The sequence below is a fragment of the Cryptomeria japonica genome, chromosome 5 (genome assembly GCF_030272615.1).
Source record: "Cryptomeria japonica chromosome 5, Sugi_1.0, whole genome shotgun sequence".
NCBI classification, from domain to species: domain Eukaryota; kingdom Viridiplantae; phylum Streptophyta; class Pinopsida; order Cupressales; family Cupressaceae; genus Cryptomeria; species Cryptomeria japonica.
Genome location: NC_081409.1, coordinates 532,181,462 through 532,204,931, shown reverse-complemented (window position 1 = coordinate 532,204,931; position 23,470 = coordinate 532,181,462). Strand labels below are relative to the sequence as shown.

Here is a 23,470-nt window from a genome sequence, read left to right as displayed (position 1 = left end):
ACATAATTAAATACATGGATTTCATTGCACATCAAACACTCATGCATTTGGCAACAATAATTCAATATCTCATTCATTCAAATTCAATTCCACATAAGCAATTAACATAATTCTCAAAATTGAACCATTCATAAAATAAGCATCATTTTTCTATCATCAAAATGAAGTCCTGCAATTCCAACAATGACATTCATCATTTCAAAATAATTCTATTCTAGCAACATATATAGTTTCATAATCATCATGCATAAAATAAAGCATCAACATATGTCAATGTGATCCAAATCATGGAAATCATATAGGTTCTAAATCCATAAAGCATAAAATAAAGCATCCATAATAGTCTCAATATGCAAATAACTGAAAATGTCAAACTGAGTCGGGGTAGGGCCTCACAAGGCATAATTTGTAGTTCTTGGGAGTGATGGAGAGTAAAAGGCAAAGACCATTCTATTTCGAAGGAAAGGCGACAGGTTTCACCTTCGTCCTATTATATACGTGATATGCGTTAATGAACTAATTAATCAAGAGGTATCTCCCCTACAATAATCTACCTATCGGGGGGGCGAAGGGGTGGGGGTATAGTTATTTGGTGGATTAATTTACTGCTCACCCTACAATTCTATGGGAGTGGGAGGGACTATAGTTGGGGAGCTAAAGGGCCACCCACCCACCTCGGTTCCATTATAGATGTTTAGTGTTATGTAAGATGTAGGTAGTAGACATCGAATCCACCTAGTTTCATAGGTCTGAGCGTGTTTCTAATCCCAATGACAAGTTTATCAGAAAATGATATGATGTCATATCGCATTCTAGGCTTGGTTGATGTCTTCTCAGTTCTAATATTTTGGTTATATTGCCTTATAAGAGTTAAGTGATATTTTATTTTAATTATTTATGTTAGGTTGATTTTATTGTGTTGATTAATTAATAATTTTATGAGCTTTAATGTGTTATTAATAAATAATGTTTATTGTGAGATTATTATATATTAATAATGATTATTCTATGGAATTTAATTGTTAATTTATTTTATTGGCTTTATTGGTTAATTGGGAGTTGAAATTTAGTAATTATTTTTTTCAATTATCTTCTCTTTGTTTTTGAAGGTGGAAGTGGAGTGAACTTTATGTTTTGCATTGAAGTTGTTATTTGAATTTCATGCATGAAGAAATATTGTTTTTAGGATTTTTGTTTTATGTTTTATTTAGGGCTTTTTGGAAGATTTTTAAAAGGAATTGCATTATTGTTGTGTGGGCTGAAAATTGAGAAGCTATGATAATTTTCGAAGAATTTTTCTATGCTTGATTGGTCGGTTGTGGAATTTGCTTTGGAATTTTCATTGTTGTTATGTTTTGCACTAAAGGGGATTGAGCAGATTGACATTTTCAAATTTTTCGTGTGCTTCATTTCTCTTTAAGCTATTTGACCATTCATCTTGTTCTAGGTTGGAGGTTTTCTTATTCTCGTATTTTATTTTTGCATCTTTGGTTTTCGAAAAGAAAAGATTGTCTCTTTGTGTTTGAAATTTGTCTTTTGCATCATTGAGAAGAATTATGTGAAATATTATAATCGGAATTTTATTTATTGTATGTGAAGAGCTTTGAGATTCTAATTCTTATTGTCATTGTTTCAGTAATTTTGTGAGGAATTATATATTTTATTATTCATAATTTAATCATTGTGTTAAGAGTTTTGATTTTTCTAAGTCTTGCCGATAATTTCTTCCCATCAATATATTTTCTATCTCTGAGATCTTTTATTTTGTCTTTTGAGTGGAAGTCGTTTCTCTCGTGTTGAATTGGTTGTGTTGGGCTTTTTTTTGAATTTTTGGAATCTATTTTATAAACTTTATTTTCGTTTTTGTGTCATGTTTTGCTTTTATTTCATATACGCTAAACTGGAAGGTAAATGCACTAGCGTATTTGATGTATGCACAATGTATCCACTAAACTGGGCTACGTATGTGTTATTTCATGTGACAAAAGTGCCATTCTATGTTACATATGCACTATTATAAGTAATAGATGCGCCACAAGAATTGGTTAATGCGCTATAGATTATGTAAATGCACCAAAACAATTATGAAATGCGCTACTCTGGTTTTTTTTATCTTTTTTATTGTTTTTTGGAAAAATTTTAAGTTTGAGTCGGATCAGAGACATGTTTTTGAGTTTAGATTTCCTAGAGATGATTATTTAGATTTTGTGGGAATTATATTGTGTATTTGATTTAAGTTATATTTGTGAGTCGGCTTTACTATGATGGTTTTGTTTTCTTATATGGGAACTGATTGATTTGCAATACAGATGGTTACGAGATATCTTTATGATTTATTATTTGTATTTTATCCTTGGACTTTAGGAACATGTTAGGGTAAGTGACTTTCAAGTGAGTGTTGATTCCCCTAAGTGGCTACTAAGAGATCTCCTTGGGAGTTTGTTCTTAAGAAAGTGATAACCTTAATGAATTTACTATAGAGTTGGGTAGTTTTCACATTAACAAGACAATTATGGTGCCCCACTCATGGCTAGGGTACTAGTTCAAGCTCAGGATGAGATTGGGAAGGCCTTGTTGGCATGATTGTACTCTATCGTCTTCATGAGAGGTTGACTTGGTTCCACATGGGTGTCACTTTGGTGTCAGGGTCCAAAGAGACTACCAAGATAACCTTTGATGATGACATGTGATGACACTTTCCTTGTGTGTGTCCTAGGTCTTAGACTTTGTTTTACGAGAGTCTCTGGTTAGTATTTGTTTTATGATGAGGCCTATGTTGTGTGCTATTTTTTTTATACTTTGTGGCTCTTTGAGAGTTACGTGTCAATCTAAGTTTAGAGTGTGTGGGGCCTTATATCATTCTTCAGAGCACATGAGGTGGTTCTTTTATGGCTCCAAATGGTCAAGTGGTTTGATGTCTTCTTCCATTTGGATTCATCTTCATTGGATGTTCGTGGGAGTGATGGATGCTTCTACTTTTCTTCAATTCTTATGCTAAGGATTCTTCGAGCAGATGTATATCATGATTTCTTATTTGGAGTAGATATTGTATATTTGTAATGGTTACCAGTACATAATGTAATATGTAATGTAATGATGACCTATGTAGTGTTGGATATGGTAGTATTTCATGGATAAGTGTTTAAAAGTATTTCTATAATTACTTTTCTATGGTCATATGTGGTGAAATGAGCATTAGTATATTTAAGGAAAGTAAACATAGATCATTCATAATTGTTGTTTAATTCCTTATTGGTGTTGTAATTAAGTAGTGACGTTATGATACCCTAGGGAAGGATGTTTCTATTTTTAGAATTAATCCCACTTGTGCACTTAAGTTTTATATGATCATGTATTCTTAATGAGTTGTTGTAGTTTAATGTATTGTGGTATCTTTAAAAAAAAAAATTGCTATTTTCCTAGTTATGTGTTTAGTCCTCTAGGGTTTTCATGGCAGGCATTACATATGGTATCAGAGACCGTGTTCATACACTAGGTACTCTAGTTTCACATGAGCCCTTTGTGATTAATAGTAGAGTAACTTGGGTTACAACTTTGGAGTTATCTTACCACATTTACCCCTTGTAGAAGTAGTCCTAGATTTTATCTTATAGATACTTTGTGACTTGTGTAGATAAGATGCTTTCTAGAGGTAGAGGTCATGAGCAAGGTAACCTTATGGGTACTCAACAAAATCATCATCCTAAGGTTTTGAAGAGGCTCGTCAAGAGGATCAACAACTTGACCATCAAGCGGAGGAAGTTTAGGGTGAGAACTAGCAGGGCAATGACAGAATCCCTCAGTTGGTTAATGTTCTTCAGGAGATTATTGCACAGTTAGAACCGAGGTAGGAAGACAATCAATGGGAAGAATCCCACCATTCGATTTGTCGAGAGAGAGATGAACATCGGGAGAGGGAGAGAGAGAGAGAGAGAGAGAGAGAGATCACCTCGAAGGAGAGAAATAGTTGTTCCAAATCAGGATGCTATCCTAGAAGGACATATGAGGGATCTCCTTAGGTCTAGAACCCCTACATTTGATGGATCTAGCAGTAGGACAAAGGAAAAAACATGGTTGTTGGATCTGGGTAGGTGTTTTGCTATGCACCCATATGGTAGTAACACCAAGGCTAGGTGTGCTATCATGCATCTGCATGAATTTGCTTCCACTTGGTGGCGTCTAGAGGAGCAGAAACTTCATTTGGACTTGCATTAGTCTCATGGGAGATGTTTTTGGAGAGGTTTCGTGTTCATTTCTTATCGAATAACAGATGGTGAGGCCATGCTTGTGCAACACTTTCTTAAGGGCCTTAATGCATGTATGAGCGGAAGAGTCAAGGTTTTTGAACCCAAAACTATGGAGGTAATAGTGGAGAAAGCTCAGTTAGTTGAGGAGAACTTGTCTGTGGATTTGGGTGGACAATCAAGAGTGCAGATTGGCAATACTCCAATTCCAGGTTCTGGTGTGAGAGGCACTCAATCATAGGCAACAAGTTCCACAAGGAGTCACCCTCCATTATTCAAGGGTGGACAACATTATCAAAAGAATTTTTCAAGGTCAAAAGAAAGTTGGTCATTGGACGTACAGATGGCTCTCTTCTACTGGCAAGGTAACTCTTTTGAAATCAGTTGTGCAGGCCCTTCCTCTTTACAGATTTTTGTACAGGTTGCCCCTTCTAGTTTTGTTGAGGATTTCGATACTCTGTCTTGCCAATTTCTCTGCTCTGGTAATTTGCTATCAGCTAATTGGAGTCTAGTTAAGTGGGAATCAATGTGCAGACCTAAGCAAGGAGGTTTAGGGTATTTGCTAAGTTATACTGGAGATGGTGCACTTGTCAAGATCAAGGATGGGCAAGAATTTTAATGCATAAGTACTTGCAAGGAGTTTGAGGTAGTGATTTGCCTAGATATCCTCTTGTGGGGAAGGGATCCATGATATGGGACACTCTCAAGAGAGGGGCTAAGCTTATCAAGGATGGTCTCTTCTGGTTATATAATAGGAGCACTGAAGCCTTATTTTGGTATGACTCATGGGATGGGCATCCTTCGATTTTGTCTCAGTTTCCTCACCTTCGACATCTTTGCAACCTCTTTGTTGACATTGGATGGTGTAAGGTTTGGGACTTTAAGAAGGTAAAATATCAAGGTCAGATGGAGATTTACTGGTAGAAAGATCCTCAGGAATGGCCAGTAGGTGGCTTTGAGGAGAATCGCCAGGAGCTTGCTGGAATTCTTGCTGGGAGATTTTGCAGCTCTCTTATGGAGAACAATACTTTGGCCTGGGGTCCTGATCCAAAGGGCGTGTTTTCAGTTGCTTCAGGGTACCTGGAGTTGGATAGAAAATTGTATGGTAGAGAGGGTATTACCTAGTGGAAATAGGTCCGGAATAGATTCTCTTGGCCGAAGTGCATTTTTTTTCTCTGGTTGGTGGGCTAGAATAAATGTCTAACCTGGGATAATCTGTGTAAACGTGGTTTCCATGGGCCTTCGTTCTATACCTTGTGTAAGAACAATGATGAGAGTGTTTCTCATTTATTCTTTCAGTGCCCCTATTCAAGGGAGATTTGGCATTTTGGTGGGGGATCTGGAACCACGCTTGTGTTCATGCCACCTCTCTGATGGAGTTTTGAGACAGTGTGGGTAGACCTCCTACTCAGACACCTTTTCTTCAAATTGCTTGGGCTATTGGCCCCTCATTCGTCATCTAGAATTTGTGGCTTGAGAGGAATCAGAGGATCTTTTAGGGGTGGCTTTGGAGAGTGTTCTGTTGTGGCATAAGATTGCTGGTAAAATTGAAGAAATTATTGCTGCTAAGTGTGATCTATCGATTCCAGTGGATGCAGCTGATATGGGTATTGTTAAGAAATTAAATCTTGTTGACAAAAGCTTGTACTTTTTGGGTGGTAGGAGACGGAGGAAGGCCAGGATGAGAGTTCAAAGAGAGGGGAAATGGATTCCTCCCCCTATAAGAGTCCTAAAAATTAACACGGACGGATCCTCTAAAGGAAATCCGGGTCTTGCTGGAATTGGTGGGGTTGGCAGGAGTAGTGATGGTAGGGTGGTGTTCTTTTTTTCTGTTTTTAAGGGGGTTCATTCTAATAACCTCATGGAGGTTGTGGCTATTCTCCATGCGCTTGAAAAAGGATGTGCTCTTGGTTGGAAAAAGATTGCCTGTGAGTCTAACTCATAGATTGTGATTGATATGTTAAATACTCATAAGCTTGAGGAGGTTAATTGGCAGTTAGCTAGGGTGAATAGGCAGATTTTGAATTTATGTTCTTCCTTGGAGTATATCTCTTTCAGTCCTATTCCTCGTGAATGGAATAAAGTTGCAGATTGTTTGGCTAAATGGGCCACGGAGAACCCGGGAAGGTGGAATGTTGAAGACCGGAAGCTCCTTTCTCCGGATATTGCTTTTTGGATAAGTTAATTGAGGATGACCAGGGGAGGTAGTTGGTTTTGGTGAGTTTCCTCGGGTCATCTTTTGGTTTGTTTGGCTCTCTGTGCGGGCTTTCTACCCTTGCCTTGTACTGTTGGTATTTTTCTGAATAAATTTTTACCCTCTTTTACAAAAAAATAAATAAATAAATCATATTTTGGCTACTATTAGCTTAGAAAAAGATGCACACCACTAAACATATAAAAGGACAACAAAAATAACCTTCAATTAATCTAGAAGAACATGAAATAAATTACTTGTTAAACAAACCTGATTCTTGTAACGGTCACGCTGATAGGGACTAATAAAATACATTACTATTGATTTAAGTTCATTTTATATAGATTTTGCTTTCACATATTCAGACATGGTTTGGACTTGCATTATCATCATTGGTTGCATCCATTGCTTCTTCTTTCTTGATCCTTCCCTTTTCTAGCAAATACAGTCTCTCTGCTTCAGGCATTGCTTGCATTAGTGCTTTGAGTCTGGAATTTATTTCCTCGAGCCTTTCCACAACACTGTCATTTGTAAGCATGCCCAACAGCACCATGCCAATAGTCTCCCTGCTTTCAATCAAAGGAAGTATGATAATGACCAGGGAAGCAATACTACCCCAAGCAATGGATATGATAGCCCAGAATGTGAAGTACCCAGAGCTGAAAACCTTAGCTGGGAGAGAAAGAATGGGCCACAAAACCACAATTACAACAGTAAATCCCATGCCCCACTTGACAATCCATATTTTGGCTCTCCTCAGCCTTTCGTCCTTGAATTCTTCTGCAGGTAAGTCTGTCTTATCCATCTCCACCATGGTAATGCATTTGGTTGTTTCCCAGTCATAGTTTTGGGGCCAAAGAAAACTACAGACTGCATGAATTAGACCACCTGATAGTATCGACACCAGGTTCCCAGCAAGCATGGGTGCATTCCTTCCTGTTGTGTCAAGATTTACCCTTCCATATTCTATACTTGTCACAGAAAGCCATGTAGTTATTCCGAATATACAGCCTCCTATTGTTCCTGATATTGCTCCCACTGCATTGGCTTTTCTCCATAGGAGTAGGAAAGCTATGGGCATTACAGCTGAACCAATTAGCACCCCCATTGCTAAGTACATCCATCCCAAAGAGATTCCAGCCTTGTTCAGCACCACTGCCAGGACACCCATAAGGCATCCAAACACGAGAACCACTGCCCTGGAGACTTTGAGGATCTGCTTCCCATCGGCTTTGGGATTGACATAAGTTCGGTAGATGTCATAAGTGCATAGTGAAGACACTGCAATGAGCTCCGAGGAACCAGCAGATGTCACCGCCCTGCATTGCATAACATGGGATTCAGATATTTATTGTGCTCGAAAAGTAGGGTAGGGTGAAAGTTTGCCAAAATTTGAGATTCCAAACATGTCTGCAAAAATTGAAAACCATGGAACATGTAAAATCATATGTATAGCTGAGAATAATTGCAAAATATGTGTTGTTTCATTCGTTTGCTTTCTAATTCTTTCTGAAGAGATTCAAATTGAATTCAAAACAAATGATTTTTTGTTAAGAGCAAAACCAACATGTAACCTTGAGATTCATTGAGAATGACTCTAAAATTGAGTGCAATGAAACATTGAATTAAAACAATAGAAGTGGATCCTAGAGGGAAAAGAATTCAATGCATAGTTCATTGTAGGTTTCCATAGACTATTTGAACCTCTCTCTCTCTGCTCTGTCTATTTCTTTCCAATGGTGGCCATCCAATCCTTGAAAATCTTTAGCAACCTTATTCTCAATACAGTGTCCATTGTAGGTTTCTATGGACTATTTGAACCTCTCTGTCTGTTGTCTATTTGTTTTTTGAAGTCCACCCTCCCATTATCCTTTGCAATCTTTATACACCTCCTCAGCCTGCCTTCAGATCGAGGCTTCTATGCTCACTAGGTTTGAACCTTGGTCATCATTGCATTGAGTACCCTATCTGACCACAAGACCAGTCTGACAGAACTCTTCTGTGTTTATTTCTTTTTTTTAGCAGGTAAATTTTCACACTTATCCCTCATTTCTTTTATTTTCTTTATTTTAGTAGGTAAATTTTCACTCACTCCTCATCATCTAAATACGGGGAATGCACCATTGATCTTCGAGTACCTTGCCATGTCCAAGGGGTTTCTCTTCCACCAAAGACTTGCACCCAGCCTCATCCTTGTGGCCTACTTTATCACAACTGCTTTAACATTGGTAAGGCTTGAACCCAGGTCAGGATAATGGCAATCGCTCCACCTTACCATTAAACCAGGATCAATGGACAATCTTTTATATTATTTCATTCTTACTAAAATACATTAATAATTGACATAATAGTCTAGGTTACTCGGTCTCTTTCCTCCCCCTAACAACATGCCAGCAGTTCCACAGTCATGCCTTCTAGATCAATTCTAGCTGGTAGTTGTTATTGTATGATGTAACACAAATTTTTAACTACAAGCAATTTAAAAGATGGCTATCCCAATTGTTATTCAACACACACCCACAATTCTAAAAGTATCATAATAGAATTAAATCCTCAACCAGCCCTCTTTTAAATTGCTCGTAGTTAAAAATTTGTTGCATTATACGATAACAACTACAAGCTAGAGAAAGAGGGAGTTTTAAAGGCATAACCAGTTCAAAAACCATTGCCAATTGAGAAAGGCTAGAGGGTGAAAAGCCTGAAATAGTTTAGGCCACTCCTCACCCTCCCCTTTTTCCTCCCCCTCTCACCAACATTTCTAGTGGTTTTTTCTGCTGCAGTCATCCCTAGTGGAATTTCTCTTGCTTGTAGTTGTTGTGAGGAGACCTGATCCAAGTTTCTAATAACATGCAGTTTTGGCAGGTGGAAAATTCCAGTAGTTAAGGATTTTGTTTCACTATAATATTATACTAACTGTACTCCTATCCACTTGAAAAGTTTGGAGATTCAGCTACCTGTGCTTGGTTTGGCCAAACCTGATAAGTTGGTAACAATGCCTTCCACAATGCCCTCAATAACAACCCTAAAAGAAAAATCATCTATGGCTAAATAGCTGCCTAATGTAAATACCCATGATCATTATAAATAAGGAAATTGATTAAAAATTAGAAGTATGCTCATGGATGTAGATTCTAACATAGAAATTATTCTTAGTTCAAACAGTTGTCATACATTGGATAAGTTTTTAATGTATAGGGCTGTTATATATAAACTGAACGAGTTCAGTATTAAAGAGAGGCCTTATTAATTCTATGTAAACAGAGGTAAGGAATGTACATTTGTAATCTAATAAAAAATTTAACCATGAGTCAGATAATTAAGATGAAGCAAAATTTTTATGATCATGTAATATCATAGGCTCATAGGAGGAGTTTGGCTGCTGCCTTAAATAAATCATAAAGATAGAACTGACATAGAAGACTGATTTACACATTTAGAATGTATGTAGCAGAGATTTATGGGAAATAAATTGAAATTACCACAGGAGGTCTTTTAAATCAATTACATATTACAATTGAAAATGCAAATCACGCAAACATGTCCCTTGTTCTGGGAAAACACCCTCAAGCTAGCAGGTGAAAAGTCCAAAAGAGTATAGCCTATTATTTACCCTACCAACATTGCGAATGGTTTCGGCTAGATTGTAATTGTTATCATGTGATGTAACGCGACTCCCATATGACCCAAATTAATGAGAACAAAATATGATCCCAATTGGTTGAACCACTATTCTACATTCGCACGAATTTTCTTTAAGAAAGAGGGATATCAAAATTGACTTGTACCGAACTTGGCTGAATTGCTCCATAATTCTATTGTCTCCCTCCTATTCTTTTTGAAGTCGATGAGCAATAGAAGGAAAAGATCTCCTGTTCCTTCTTGTTCTACTATTGAGATTATTTGAGCAGAAAAGAAAATAATCTGAATGGAAATTGTATTTCCTTATAGTATGACCTTGTTAAATGGGATAGACAAATATGGGATAAACGACTCTAATACTACCAATCCAGATTTAATTGGTAACTCTGTGGAGAACATACAAAATAATTAAATCTAATGTCATAACGAAGATGAAATCATGAAATTGAAGTAGATAATATAGAAAGGGAGAGGAACAACATTGAAATGGAAAATAATCTTTATTGATAGGAGAGAGAGATGTATAATGGTAGTAATCTCTGTGAAAGAATGTCTTGGTACCTAGCTACTCTTTAACTTTTCAATTCAAATGTTTGTATGACTCCCTCACAAGAAATCAGGAAACTAAAAGTAGAATGCGAAGTAGATCTCAACAATCTGAAAGGTTATATGTCAAGTGATCCCTGGGAAATACAGAGGACTTGCCATGAAAATACAAAATTTGATTTTCCAAAAAAATTCTATATTTTTGTATTTTGCAATTTTATATCCTATAGAGAATTTTTAGGGTCTATTGCTCAACCAAATCACTGATTTCTAACCTGACATGTAGCCGGTCCTAAGCTTTCTAATGCATTTATGATTTCAAATTACAAAGAAAAAGGTGAGGAAATGCAACCATCTATCACTGACCTACAAGATTTCCTTTTTTTTTTTAAATTGTCTGAAACTGCTGTTTACATCAGGCGGGGTATAAATGTTTCCATGTTGAAATCTGCAAACTAACACAAAAACAGAATTGTGTTTTAATTTTGTTATTTGCGAAACTCTAACTAAATCCACATTAATAGAATTGCATGGTCTTGATTGTATGGGTAGAGTAGTTAACAAAGCTACAGTTTGTATTATAAGGTTTTGGTTGATTTCACAAATATACCCTAGTCACACATACATGCACAGAAGGCCAGTAGAATTATCTCTGCCAGTGTTTCAAGGTTTTCTGCACACCAAACTGAAGCCCGTACATCAGAGAATACGCTGTTAATTTTAGGATCAGACTGATAAATTAGGATCAGACAGATGATAGCAATGACAGAAAATCAAAACAATGAACAAAAGGAACACCAAAAATACTCTGGGAAAACCTCCCTCTTGGAGGTGAAAAACCCAGCTATAAATCCCAGATCTTATTATGCAATAATCAGACAGTATCTTTACAATTCGACTTCAACACTTGAAGCATTTAGAACCAGCAGGCTATGCACAGTATTATTGTGTCTTCAAACTAGGGCATACACAACAATGAAAGAACTTATCTGCAATACACTTGTTCGCTGCCACAAGGAAGTTCGCTGTCTCTATAAGGTGATTCACTCACCTTGATTCAGGTTTGCTGACCCTAGAACAAAGTTCGCTGACCTTGGAATGTAGTTCGCTATGCATAGAAGTGAATTCACTGTCCTTTAGAGATATTCGCTGACTGTAGATGGTATTCGCTGATCACTGCTGAAGGAGAATATATTCGCTGTGCGTATGATTGTATTCGCTGATTGTATGTTCTTGAATGACAATTCATCTCCTTTATATAGGAGGTAGACACTTATTATAACATGTCGGCCAGGCACCTATTCACAATAGGTCGGCCTTATAGAAATAACAAATAATGATATAATGCTTTCAATCTCACACGTTACAAGTTGCATATTCCATATAGGGCGTGACTAAGGCCAAAGGCCAATTAGTCACATAAACATGCTAGGTCGGCCCAAGAAGGGATCCAACCTTAGCTATAACATCAACATACGCTTCTCTAATCCATCAATTGTAAGCAGTGTCTTGTATACAAAGCTTCAAACATTGTAGGAATCCTTTCATTTTTATCTAATCCCAGATGGCATTTGATTCATCACCAGAGTCTGTTAGAGAGCTTCAAACACGGGTCCTAATTTAAAATTGAATGGATACATTTCCCTCCAGCTATCATTATCTGCACATCTTGTGAAGAATGGAAAACAACAATGGATTGTGTTCTGGAAACCTATTTGAGAAATCAACAGTTGGATTCAGTGTATTTTTATTTAATTTTTATTTTATAAATACTTGAAATTCACTTTCAATGCCTATGTTATTGTCCCATTTTTTGTAAATTGAGAAATTACAAAGACCTATGATGATTTCTTAGTATTTAGTGCAGCCAATCCTCTAGAGCTTCTGAGCTACATTACAGGATTCTTCAAAACCCTTCCACACCACCATACTCATATGGGTCTGGATCAGGTCTCAGTTTGGGCCAGGACAGCTTGGGGTTTGTCCAGAGTCCACCTTGAGTATCCTATCCTTAGGGCAGTTAGGACCCTAGGTGAACCCCAAGGCAAGCCTGGGTGAACCTATACAAACCCATGGGCCACTTTAAAAAAAACATTTTTAAAAACATTTTTTAAAACAAAGGACTGTTCACTTCTTTTGCCTCATTTCACAAAGAGGACTATAATTATTTTTTTCCCTCAAATCTGCCCCTTGTTGATTGTCGAAGGTTGCTGCATTTTTCTTTGAAGGTGAAAGCTACAAGTGAGAAAGACCTACACTTATAGGAGAGAAATAGCTTCCTGGAGAAAATTTATCTATCAAAGGTGAGTGAATCTTGTAATTTACTAATTTTTTCAATCAAAGTAATTTTCCAATTTTCTTTCATATTTTCAGAAATGTTCTAATTTTTTTAAAATCTACTATGTATAATATAGAGGTTATAATGCCATTTTTTTGGTCTTCTTAAGTTAACACATTGTAGGGTTGTAAATATGTAATGTATTTTTTGTTTGATTTGTCATCCATACAAAATGGTTGGAAGTTCTAGTTAAGCTGCCCCACTTTTAAGTTTGATGTACAATCATATTTTTGACAATATACAACAATCATTGAGCAACTTCTTGGTACTGTTGGCATTAATTAGTATAAGAGCTTGTATAGTTGATTGAAAGCTCACTTCTGTACTATTACCATCTTTAAGAACAAAAGTTTATCCAAGGCTAAAATAAAAATGACTTGCCAAAGGAACAGATAAATATATCAAAGAACAAGAGGGCACTGACATGTTAAGTGTCAGATCGAAGGAAAGAGTACATCCTCTTTCCAACAAAGGATCACATAAACCTCCTACTTGCGTGACACAATCGACTAGCCCACATTCTTTTATACCACCATCATCTTCCCAAGAAGAGAATACCCCCTTTCTTTCCCGTAAAAGAGGCCCATTAGAAAAAGCCTTCAAGAATGAGGTGAGGGAGGTTTCAGATGAGAACATTTCTCATTACATTTATAGCAATGGGCTTCCTTTCAACCTTGTTAGATCACCATATTGGTGGGAAATGCTAACAACAATTGCCAATGCACTTGCTCATTACATTAGTCCTAGGTATGAAAAGGTATGGACCACCTTATTGGCTAAGGAAAAGCCTTCTATATAGGCATCATTGTGATCAAACAAGGGTGTCAATTTTTTATGGATAGAAGGATTTCAAAAACAAACCACTAATTAATGTCATTGTACTATCCCCTAAAGGGACAATGCTTTTTAAGGCAGTCAATTGTGAGGGGCAAGTGAAGGATGCAACATTCATTGCCAATATCTTGATACAAGCCATGAGATGGTGAGCCCTGAAAACATTTTCCAAATCATAACAAACAATGTTAAAAATTGCTAGTATCCTCTGATTATCCTTTTGATTGCAAGCATGTATGATTGTTTAAAAAAATTTGAATGCCAAGTTGTTTAGGTTTTCCTTCAATGAGTGGGTGAAGGACACATAGGCTCCAAAGGTATGATCAAAGTTGCACAACAAGAATGAGGTCCTTGGCCAAGTCAAGGATGATCTTAAGATTCTTGTCAACTAGAGGAAAGCAAACTCAAAGGGCATTTGGAGAACTCAATCAATGGATAGATTGCAAAATGATTTGAATGAATTCGTGTATCTCTAAGAATTTCACAAAATGGCCAATGAATCTATGAGCTAATTAGGGATTATTTCCTATGAAAGTAAATAGTTTTCTAAATGATTTTAGATGATATTACATGGATTCCTTGGAAATTGAAATCAATTTAGCCAATATCTATATTTTTCAAGGTAACCAAAGTATTGAATAGCACTAAAAATTGAATATGTGAACTAGAAGGTTTCAATGCTTGTCTAAACCTCCCTAAAGGCTTAGATTGGCAAATTTAGTTTCTTGAATGTCTGAGGTTTCGTAAACCTCCCTCAAGTTTAACATGATTCTTAGAATTGTATAGCTATGTTGAAAGCAAAATATGTAATCTTTGTTTAAGAGTGTCCAAAAGAATTTAATTAGTAGAATCCCTAGAGAAATTTCTTAGAGATCTTAACTTAGTTTGAACATGGCCAATGATACATGTGAGTTAGGAAGATTATTTACAGTTCTTATTCAATCATTGTCTCGTTCTATCATGCAAAAAAAAAATTTGGTTAATCAAACTTAAATATTGTTTCTCTATATTTTAATACTAAGTCTTAGGTTTCCTTTTGTAGAAAAATTTATCCTATAAGTATCACTTCAAGTCCTAAACCTATTTTTAAATTGCTAAGTCCAAGTCAAATCCCAAATTTCCTATCAAAGCAAATTTCACCCATAGATCTATTGCAGAGTAGCCGAATACTCCTCTATCCCTACCTGGGCATGCATATCCCTGTATCCGATATGGCCTAGATACACATTGGATACTGTACACACGCATGCCCAAAAAACCTTGATTTTCCAACTGTGCTAAATACTATGTTATTTGATTTTTTTTAATTTTGACGTAATTTAAAAAAGCTTCATTCAGGTAATTTTAAAATAAAAAATTGGTATAAAGTTATAAACAAAACCTATACCAAATGAGAAAGACAAATGAAATGTTTTTCTATTTTAACAACCTATTTTTTTGGGTTATCTTCCAATGCAACTTTACTATTTTTGCATATTGTAAATTGTTAAATCAACTTATAATTATTTATGTAGCAATTATGTGTCTATATTGCTTTTGAAGTAATGAAGATCTCCTCTAACAACTTAGAAAATAGTGTTAAATATATGTGTGTGTTGTTATGAATGTTGTATCCAGGCGTATCCATATTGGGGATCTTAAAAAATGGTCATATCCGATACCATATCCGTATTTGTATTCGTATCCGTGTCCATGCAACTTTGATGAAAACCCAATGCTTCTAAAATAAGAGTCAAGACAATATTTGAAAGTGTAACAAGTGACGGAAGTATAAAGATCTCCTCTAACAACTTAGAAAATTGTGTTAAATATGTGTGTTTTTTATGAATGTTGTATCCAGGCATATCCATATTGGGGGTCTTAAAAAATGGTCATATCCGTATCCATATTGTTGATTGTAATTAGGGAATGGCGGATTCCAATTGCCTTGGGCAACATTGGAATCCGCCCAAGGGGCCAGCCCCTTCTTCAACGTATAGGGTTGGGCCCTCTCTCACGGCACCAGCCCTCTCTCACGGCACCTCTAAAACCTCACGCTACATTCAAGGCAACATGCTCCCATGAATAGGACTGACCCTATGAACCATTTCGGTAAAAGAGACATAAATAAATTAAAGGTTATTAATTTATCATAAGCCAACATTCCTAGATCTTGCACCATATAAATAAAGTCATCTTCACCTCATTCAAACATACAATCAATGCATCCCTCATGCGAAATATACATCTGCTAATGATGCGAATTATACATATGCTAATGGTGCGAATTATACATCTGCCTAAATGCGAAATTTGAAGAAGGAATAATCAGAATTATCTCTGCCATCGAAGGTGCTAACATTAAGGGCAAATACCATCATAAAGGAAGGCGAACTATTCCAGAATCAAGGCGCTAAAGTTGCAGCCCAGTCTCAAGTAAAAGTGCAGATCTAGGGTATGAGCCTAAGTACTGGTTGGTGTGTTTAAGGGGCAGACCTGATGCTCATGAAAGTGCAGACCTGTTGTTGATTTCATCAGCCCTAAGAGCAGACATTCAGACATCTTCAAGTACTTGAGATAAGTGTTGTAATCATTATATGAATATAATCCATAATCAGATCTGAGGATCTTTTCTGGCTGGGTTTTTCCTCCTAGGAGGTTTTCCCAGGGTAATTGTGTTTTGTTCTTATTTGTTCATTTCTATGCTATGCCTAGATCTAGAAATCTCTAAAATTTACAATAAACAAATTAATTAGAAACTAAATTCTGATTTCTAAGTTTTACATTAATCTGAAAGTATAAAATCAACACATATCCGATGCCATATCCGTATTTGTATCCATATCCGTGTCCATGCAACTTTGATGAAAACCCAATGCTTCTAAAATTAGAGTCAAGACAATATTTGGAAGCGTAACAAGTGACAGGAGTCAGCCACAGCTCAACATGGTTCAACTACAAATATGTAAGGCACAGCTAAGTAAAATTGATACATTGGTCACTGTTATAGATCTACTTACAAATACAGCGTTCAATGTTGTTATAACATGCATTCCAAACTTGGAATGCTGTCTTCAATGGTACCTAAACGGTAATTTAATCCTTAACATATAACTTTATTTGGGGAAAGCTTTTGAAGAGGAAGCACACAGAAAGTAAAAATAGCATGCCATTCGTTCACAAAAATAAAAACTGTTTCGTGTATGCTTTTTCTCCTCTAAATAAAATATTATATCCTACACGTTTTGATATTTGGAAAAATTAAACACGTTTCATAAAAGAAGTTCCTTTGGACCTTGTTCATAAATCAATTTTCCCATGGCCATTTTAAAAGAATATTGTAGTGCCAAGAACATAATGCAACAAATTTCAATTTTCTTCTTTCTGAATCAATAAGACAATCCCTCCGTAATTAGTTCAAGTAAAAAGCATGCCATTCGTTCACAACAAAAAACTGCTTCGCAAATGCTTTTTCTCCTCTAAATAAAATATCATATCCTACATGTTTTGATATTTGGAAAAATTAAACACGTTTCATAAAAATTAAAAAAATTCCTTTGGACCTTGTTCATAAATCAATTTTCCCATGGCCATTTCAAAAGAATATTGTAGTGCCAAGAACACAATGCAAAAAATTTCAATTTTTGTCTTTCTGAATCAATAAGACAATCCCTCCAGAATTAGTTCAAGCAAAAAGGGAAAGCAGAGATTAGTAAATTACATGAATAACATTGTAAGAAGCAATACAGCACCACCCTTTCCCATGAGAGCAATTGCTGTAGCAGGTGGTACCAGTCCATGGCTAGCCTCACTTGCTGTCAACGGTAGATCAAGAGCTAAAGCACCAAGGCCCAATGATGTTGCCAGTGAAAATGGAACAGCAAACCAAACAAGACCTCCGAGCAAGTAACCTTTGTGGGTGGAGGATGGCCGTGCTGCTATAGCACTGACCCAATATCCCTGCAAAATACAGACTATACTGAGAATTTTAGACTAAAAAATAAAATCAGTTTACATTCAAATTATCAGCATAACTTTCACAAACCCAACACATACACTGAAGAGTTAAGATGTCCTCCTATTGTGTTTCCTATCTTGGACAATACTGATATAATCTTTCATATTCTATAAAGTAGAGAAGAAAATCAGATAACTCCTGATGTGCATGCAACGGTTAATATATCCTGCTATAATGATTCCTACTCATAAAACAATACTTTCCAAATGCTTCAGATTAAAAGAAAAATTTCAGAAGCTTTCAAATATGCTCAAGTGTGAAATTTCAAGGATCAAGTTCTTACATTGTCCACAAAGACGGTACCAAAGTTGCCGACAATATTTATGATGCCAAAAACAAGGCCCCCAGAACTCAACATGGTGAGGTATGAACCTCCATGATTCCCGCTTACAGGACCACATGCCTGCCCTTCGTGTGACAATGGTTCTATGCAGCTTCTTGATTTGCTTGCAACCATAAGAATTTTTTCATACACAATCTTTGGACTCCCCAGCTCAGAACTTGATGTATACACTAAATATACAAATACCACCAAAACTATGTGAACTGCCCTATCCAAAGTGCAAATTGTTAGTATCAGTGCCTCTGAACTACAAATGTAAACATAATGTATTGATATGCATATAGATTGCAGTGCAATTGGTATTGGTATGAAGAGGAATAGAACGAAAAAAATTGATTTCATATGCAGGAAAGCAAGACTAGTGCATGTAGACTAAAAGCTTTATTAACTTGAACTGAATTCTATCCTCTATTTCTTTTCTAGGTTTTATTTATGAATTTTGTTCTCATTCATCTCAATTCTTTCTCCTCACCGAAATATTTCTCACAGTGAAATATCATCCGCATTCAGGAAAAAGGCAGTAACCCTTTCTACAAGAATCAAGTTTCCCATTGTAAATGAATTATTTGCCTTATTCACCTCGAACCCATTAAGGATTGTCAATCTTGAGATGCTACTAAATTAAATGTTAAAATTTTATTCTCATAACCTGAGCCTACATATTGAAGAAAGATTAATCAGGGAAGATGGTGACAATATATCGAGGCAAACTTTTGTTAGGTAGGGGATTGATCCTGTCAAAGATGGAAAGGGAAATCAATAACACATTGACAGGGTAAAAAATAAACTGTGAATTGTTAATTTGGGATATATTGCAGACAACCATATTTCACAGCACAACATGATCTGTCATCTCCGCCTCCTCTGGGAGGTGGAGACTGAGAAGTGATATACTTTTAGATGTCCTATTCACCATGACATCTGAGGGAGATACTACTGTCCATATAGAAAATTGAGTACTTTTTCTCTACTTTCATAATTCATTTGATATCTTAATCAGAGGTGCTTGACCTTATTTCTTTGGGAGGCTACAATTCTGAAGAATAGATTCTTAGAAGCAACCCCAAGAGTTGTCTGTTGTTACCTTATCATTTTAAACTTTTTCCCAATAAAAGTAGAGAGCATTCCCTTCATCGACTACTGATTCCAATCTTTCGATTAGATCAACAAAAAATTTATGCAGATTTGTAGGTTGATGGACAAGATCAAGCTACGAATCAATAATACAATCATGATGTGATTGTATAGAAACTGAGTGTCTTGAGTTTGTAAGTTAATAGACAAGATCAAGCTAAGAATCAATAATGTAATCATGGTCTAGCAACTTAGATGGAGATCTTCATTTTGTCGTCCTAAACACGGACTGGGAATGGCAGATCATTGGGCTCTATCAGTCATTGGGAGTTCAGCATCTAATATTAGTTATATCATCACCATCCAACTTGAAGACATTTCAATGCAATAAGCTAGGTAATTGCATCCACTGAAATAGGGTTTATTTTTTTGGGTGTATGGTGATACATGGCTAGTCAAATGTATGTGTGGATCACACAAATGTTTCTGAGTTACAAGCATAATTGCCATAATGACCAACAAGAGAGTGGTAATTGAGGCAATATATGTAGCTAAATGAAAATGTAAGTCTCTAAACAGAACAGCTTGAGAAGAAAATAGTGAAAGAACAAATCCCAAAGCTTTCATAGGTTTTATGGTAATGCATGCAAAGAAAATCAAACAAATATTTTGGTAGAGATACCTTTTAACTAAACATATTAATATGTTTATTGCAAATTGTCACTTCTCATTCTTTTACTTGCATTATGAATCCATTAAACTTTCTACACCATAGTATTTGAGAAGGTGGGGTCTGTAAACTTTCTACATAATAATGTTTGAAAAGGTGGAGTGTTCACTGCTAAAGTATTTGAATCGGTACTTGATATGACATGTAAAACTGAGTCATATTGATTTTTTATCATAGATCCATATCTAATCATTTGAATCTGATTTCAAACTTTCAAAGTATGATATATTAGACAGGTCATTGAATTCATATTTGTTGATTTTAAAGATAGTTTTGATTACAATTCGTCAAATTTTTAATGTGAAAATAAGGGCTTATTGATGCGAGGAGGCAAATAAGGAGAGAATTTTCTAGTTCAAGAGTTGGAAGGGTTAGAAGTCTACGTAGAAGGCTTAGAGGTTGGGGTTGCTAAATAAAAAAGGAACGACTATTAAGTTATCAGTCAGTTAGTGAGAAGATGTAATTTTCTGATTTTCAGTGATGAATATAGAACAGAGATTTGCAGGATTTTACAGCCCCAATATTCTGATTAATGTTTGTTACTATTAGGTTTCTATTTGCTTATTTTCTGTGTCATACAGAGAACAGAGTTTGTTTCATTTGCAGGATTAGAGGATAATCTGCATCACTTATTGATTTTGTAGTATTACTGAGAAGAAATGCCAAATTAATCTTCGAGGCAGATTTGTTATCCTGACTGAACTCTTTTTAAGGAGAATAATACTGCACTTTATGTTACAGAAGAGAACTGAAGCAAAACCACAATTAAGATCACGTGGCATCCACCTATCATGTTATCGAGTAGTGAATATTAAATTTCTTTTAGTAAGGATAATTGCTTAGAGATTGAAAGGTTTTTAAGAAAGAGAGTAAAGTGAGACATGTAAATGACCAAAACACATGTAATCAATCTAGTTGAAATGCATACCAATAACTGAATGTATATAGCTAGCTAAAAAAGTAGCTTTCAGTCCTCCTGCAATTGTGTAAACGATGACACCAAGTGGAATCAGAAAGCTAGCAGCATATATGTTTACACCAGTCAGAGCATTTACAACAGCAGAACCGCCCAGCAGTAGCATTGCTGTCACAATGATGTTTGTCAGAAAACAAAATGCTAGGAAGACAACGTGTGCAGCAGAGCCCCATCTGTAAATTGCCAGTGCAAGCTTTGGTTAGATGGGCATATACAGTCCAAGTTACATATGTCTGTTTGTGATTAGATGATAATTGATGTTGGAATATGTCTATATTGCATGTTAACTATCTAAGGTATTCTGAAATAACTCAACAATGGCTTACATACCTAGCGCGTACAATCTCACAAACAGTGTGCGCATAGGGAGCCTTTCTTTTGATTTCAATAGCCATAATTCCGAACAAGAGAACCTATATTTGAATTCATTCAGAGTTATTTCAGTGAATCCAATAAAAAAATGATTCTTGATGCAGTATATTAGTGGCCCTCTCATAATTGATAGTAGTGCGATTCTTTTTTATAAACTTGGAAGTCTAATTTTTATAATGTAAAGCAATAGAGTTTTGTGTTTTGCACATTATAGAATCTGATGCAAGATTGATTACAATACCTGAATTGTAGCACCGCTTGCATACCAAAAAGGCCCACTGACTCCATATTCCCAAGCAACATTTGAACTCTGTAAAATAGTTGCAGCCCATGTCCACTGCACCAAATTTGGTCTCAAGATTAAATAAAGGGCTGAAAGTAGACACAATCACCACATAATTGAGAAAATGAAATAAATGCTCCACAATTACCTGGGATACAATTACACTGGCTATGAGCCCTGTTTTGACATTTCTACCAGCTGTGTTAAACCATTCAGATGTATGTCGAGATCCAACATAGCGCCGTTCTAACCATACCTAATTTCAAAATCAAGAATATATCATAAATCTTCATACATTTTGTATTCACAAAGAAATTCTGTATTTAAAAAAACTTAATTCAGTGCTGGAATTGAGTAATTTTTAATGCCATACACCTTTTGCTTTCTCTGTCTAGCAAATTAATTGTGACTTTGTTGCATAGCACAATTTTAGAGTTGTATGGACATGAAATAGTATGAGGAAAAAGCATTACGCACAGAATAAAAACAGTATATCCAGCTTCCAAATTATGCATACCAGGAATGAAGTGAAAACAGCAAAGAAGGCACCAAACCCCAGTATTACAGAGTACCCGACGCCTTGATTTAGCACTGGTTGGCCTTGAAAAAAGCTACTCTGTCTCATACACTCTCCATTATTACCAACATAATATTTTGCATTGAGTCCACTTGGCGGGCAGCTGTGAGTAGCCATAAGTTCAGTTAAGGAGAGGGTTTCAAAGAAACGAAGGAATCTGTATCATAGTAGAGATAGAAACAAACAAGAATGGAGTGGTTCTTTTTTAGCTACTAGTGCAGCTCATCTAGCTCAACTGATAGATTTGTGGGATTTCATTCAAAAAAACTTGGTCAACGAATGTAATGCATCTCGACAAGGCCAACTATCCTGATTGGGCGCCTGCGAATTATGTCAAAAATATTGAAGAAATTTTGTAGAAAAATTGGTAATGGAGGCCGGAGGAATCGTCAAGGAAGCTTGTGTGGACGTTTGTAATAAGTGGCCTATGTCTTTTTTGACTTGATAGTATTAGTTTTGAATTTTAGCAATGATTGCAATTGGGTTCACATTACCTACCTCCGACCTCGTGAATATCGTTTTGTGTTCTTCTTGACTTGTTCACTTTGGTACCTAGTTAACCAAGTTTGCTAATCGTAATGTCCTGCAACCATTTTTCAAAGGTCTCTGAATTTAGAATCGATAACAACTTCAATGTTTTAAAATCCACACTCATGTCCTTTTTATTTATGTTTTAGTAGTTTTATACGAAATTAAATTAAATAACTAAAATATTCACATAGGGATGTGAAAATGTCTCTTAATAAAAATGAAAAGCATTTAATTTGAGGTATGAGTATCAATGAGATTTAAATTAAATTAAATTGAATAACTTAAATGAATTAGATTAAATAACATAACAAAATTTAAGTCAATTAAAATTAAGAATTGTTTGAGAATCAAATATTTAAATTAAATAACTTAAATTAAATTAAATTAATTAAAATTAAATTGAATAACATTAATTAAATTAAATTGAATTGCTTAAATTAATATAAATAACTAAAATTAAACTTGATTTCCATAATAAATTAATAAAATTAAAGATAATTAAAATTTAATAATTGTTTAAGAATTAAATAAATAAATTTAAGAACTTGAATTGAATTAAATTTAATAACTTAAATGAATTGAATTAAATAACATAATAATTTTTATTTTTTTAAAATTAAAAAAAGGCAAAAAAAAAAATTATTTAATCAACAAAGAGAATTACAAGGAAGTCAAAACTAGCAAGCCAAAGCAACCAACCAAAAAGTCATAATGTAGTCAAAGTTCTCCTAACACTCCCAAATAATCTCTCATGTCCTCCATAACAAGCTCCTCTAGAAAATGAGAGTACTC

At 35.5% G+C, this 23,470-nt stretch overlaps 1 protein-coding gene across 1 annotated transcript; it reads right to left on the bottom strand.

Annotated features, from left to right (window-relative positions):
- Positions 1 to 6,637: 6,637 nt before the first annotated feature.
- Positions 6,638 to 22,671, bottom strand: LOC131069172 (urea-proton symporter DUR3). The gene is made up of 8 exons (XM_058004529.2): positions 22,088 to 22,671; positions 21,719 to 21,826; positions 21,529 to 21,624; positions 21,246 to 21,328; positions 20,868 to 21,088; positions 18,076 to 18,338; positions 17,496 to 17,734; positions 6,638 to 7,757 (listed from the first exon to the last, which is right to left on the bottom strand). Exons 1-8 carry the CDS (start codon positions 22,262 to 22,264, stop codon positions 6,800 to 6,802), a joined length of 2,145 nt encoding a protein of 714 aa, XP_057860512.1. The 5' UTR covers positions 22,265 to 22,671; the 3' UTR covers positions 6,638 to 6,799.
- Between the last annotated feature and the right edge of the window lie 799 nt (positions 22,672 to 23,470).

Bases quoted from the DNA above. Each gene is read 5' to 3' on its own strand.
- LOC131069172 (XM_058004529.2), bottom strand. From the start codon at position 22,264: ATGGCTACTCACAGCTGCCCGCCAAGTGGACTCAATGCAAAATATTAT. The intron at 21,827-22,087 runs GTATGCATAATT...TTTTGAAATTAG, and splicing joins CTGTTTTCACTTCATTCCTG to GTATGGTTAGAACGGCGCTA. The intron at 7,758-17,495 runs GTAATTTACTAA...TATGCAATGCAG, and splicing joins CTTCTTACAATGTTATTCAT to GGCGGTGACATCTGCTGGTT.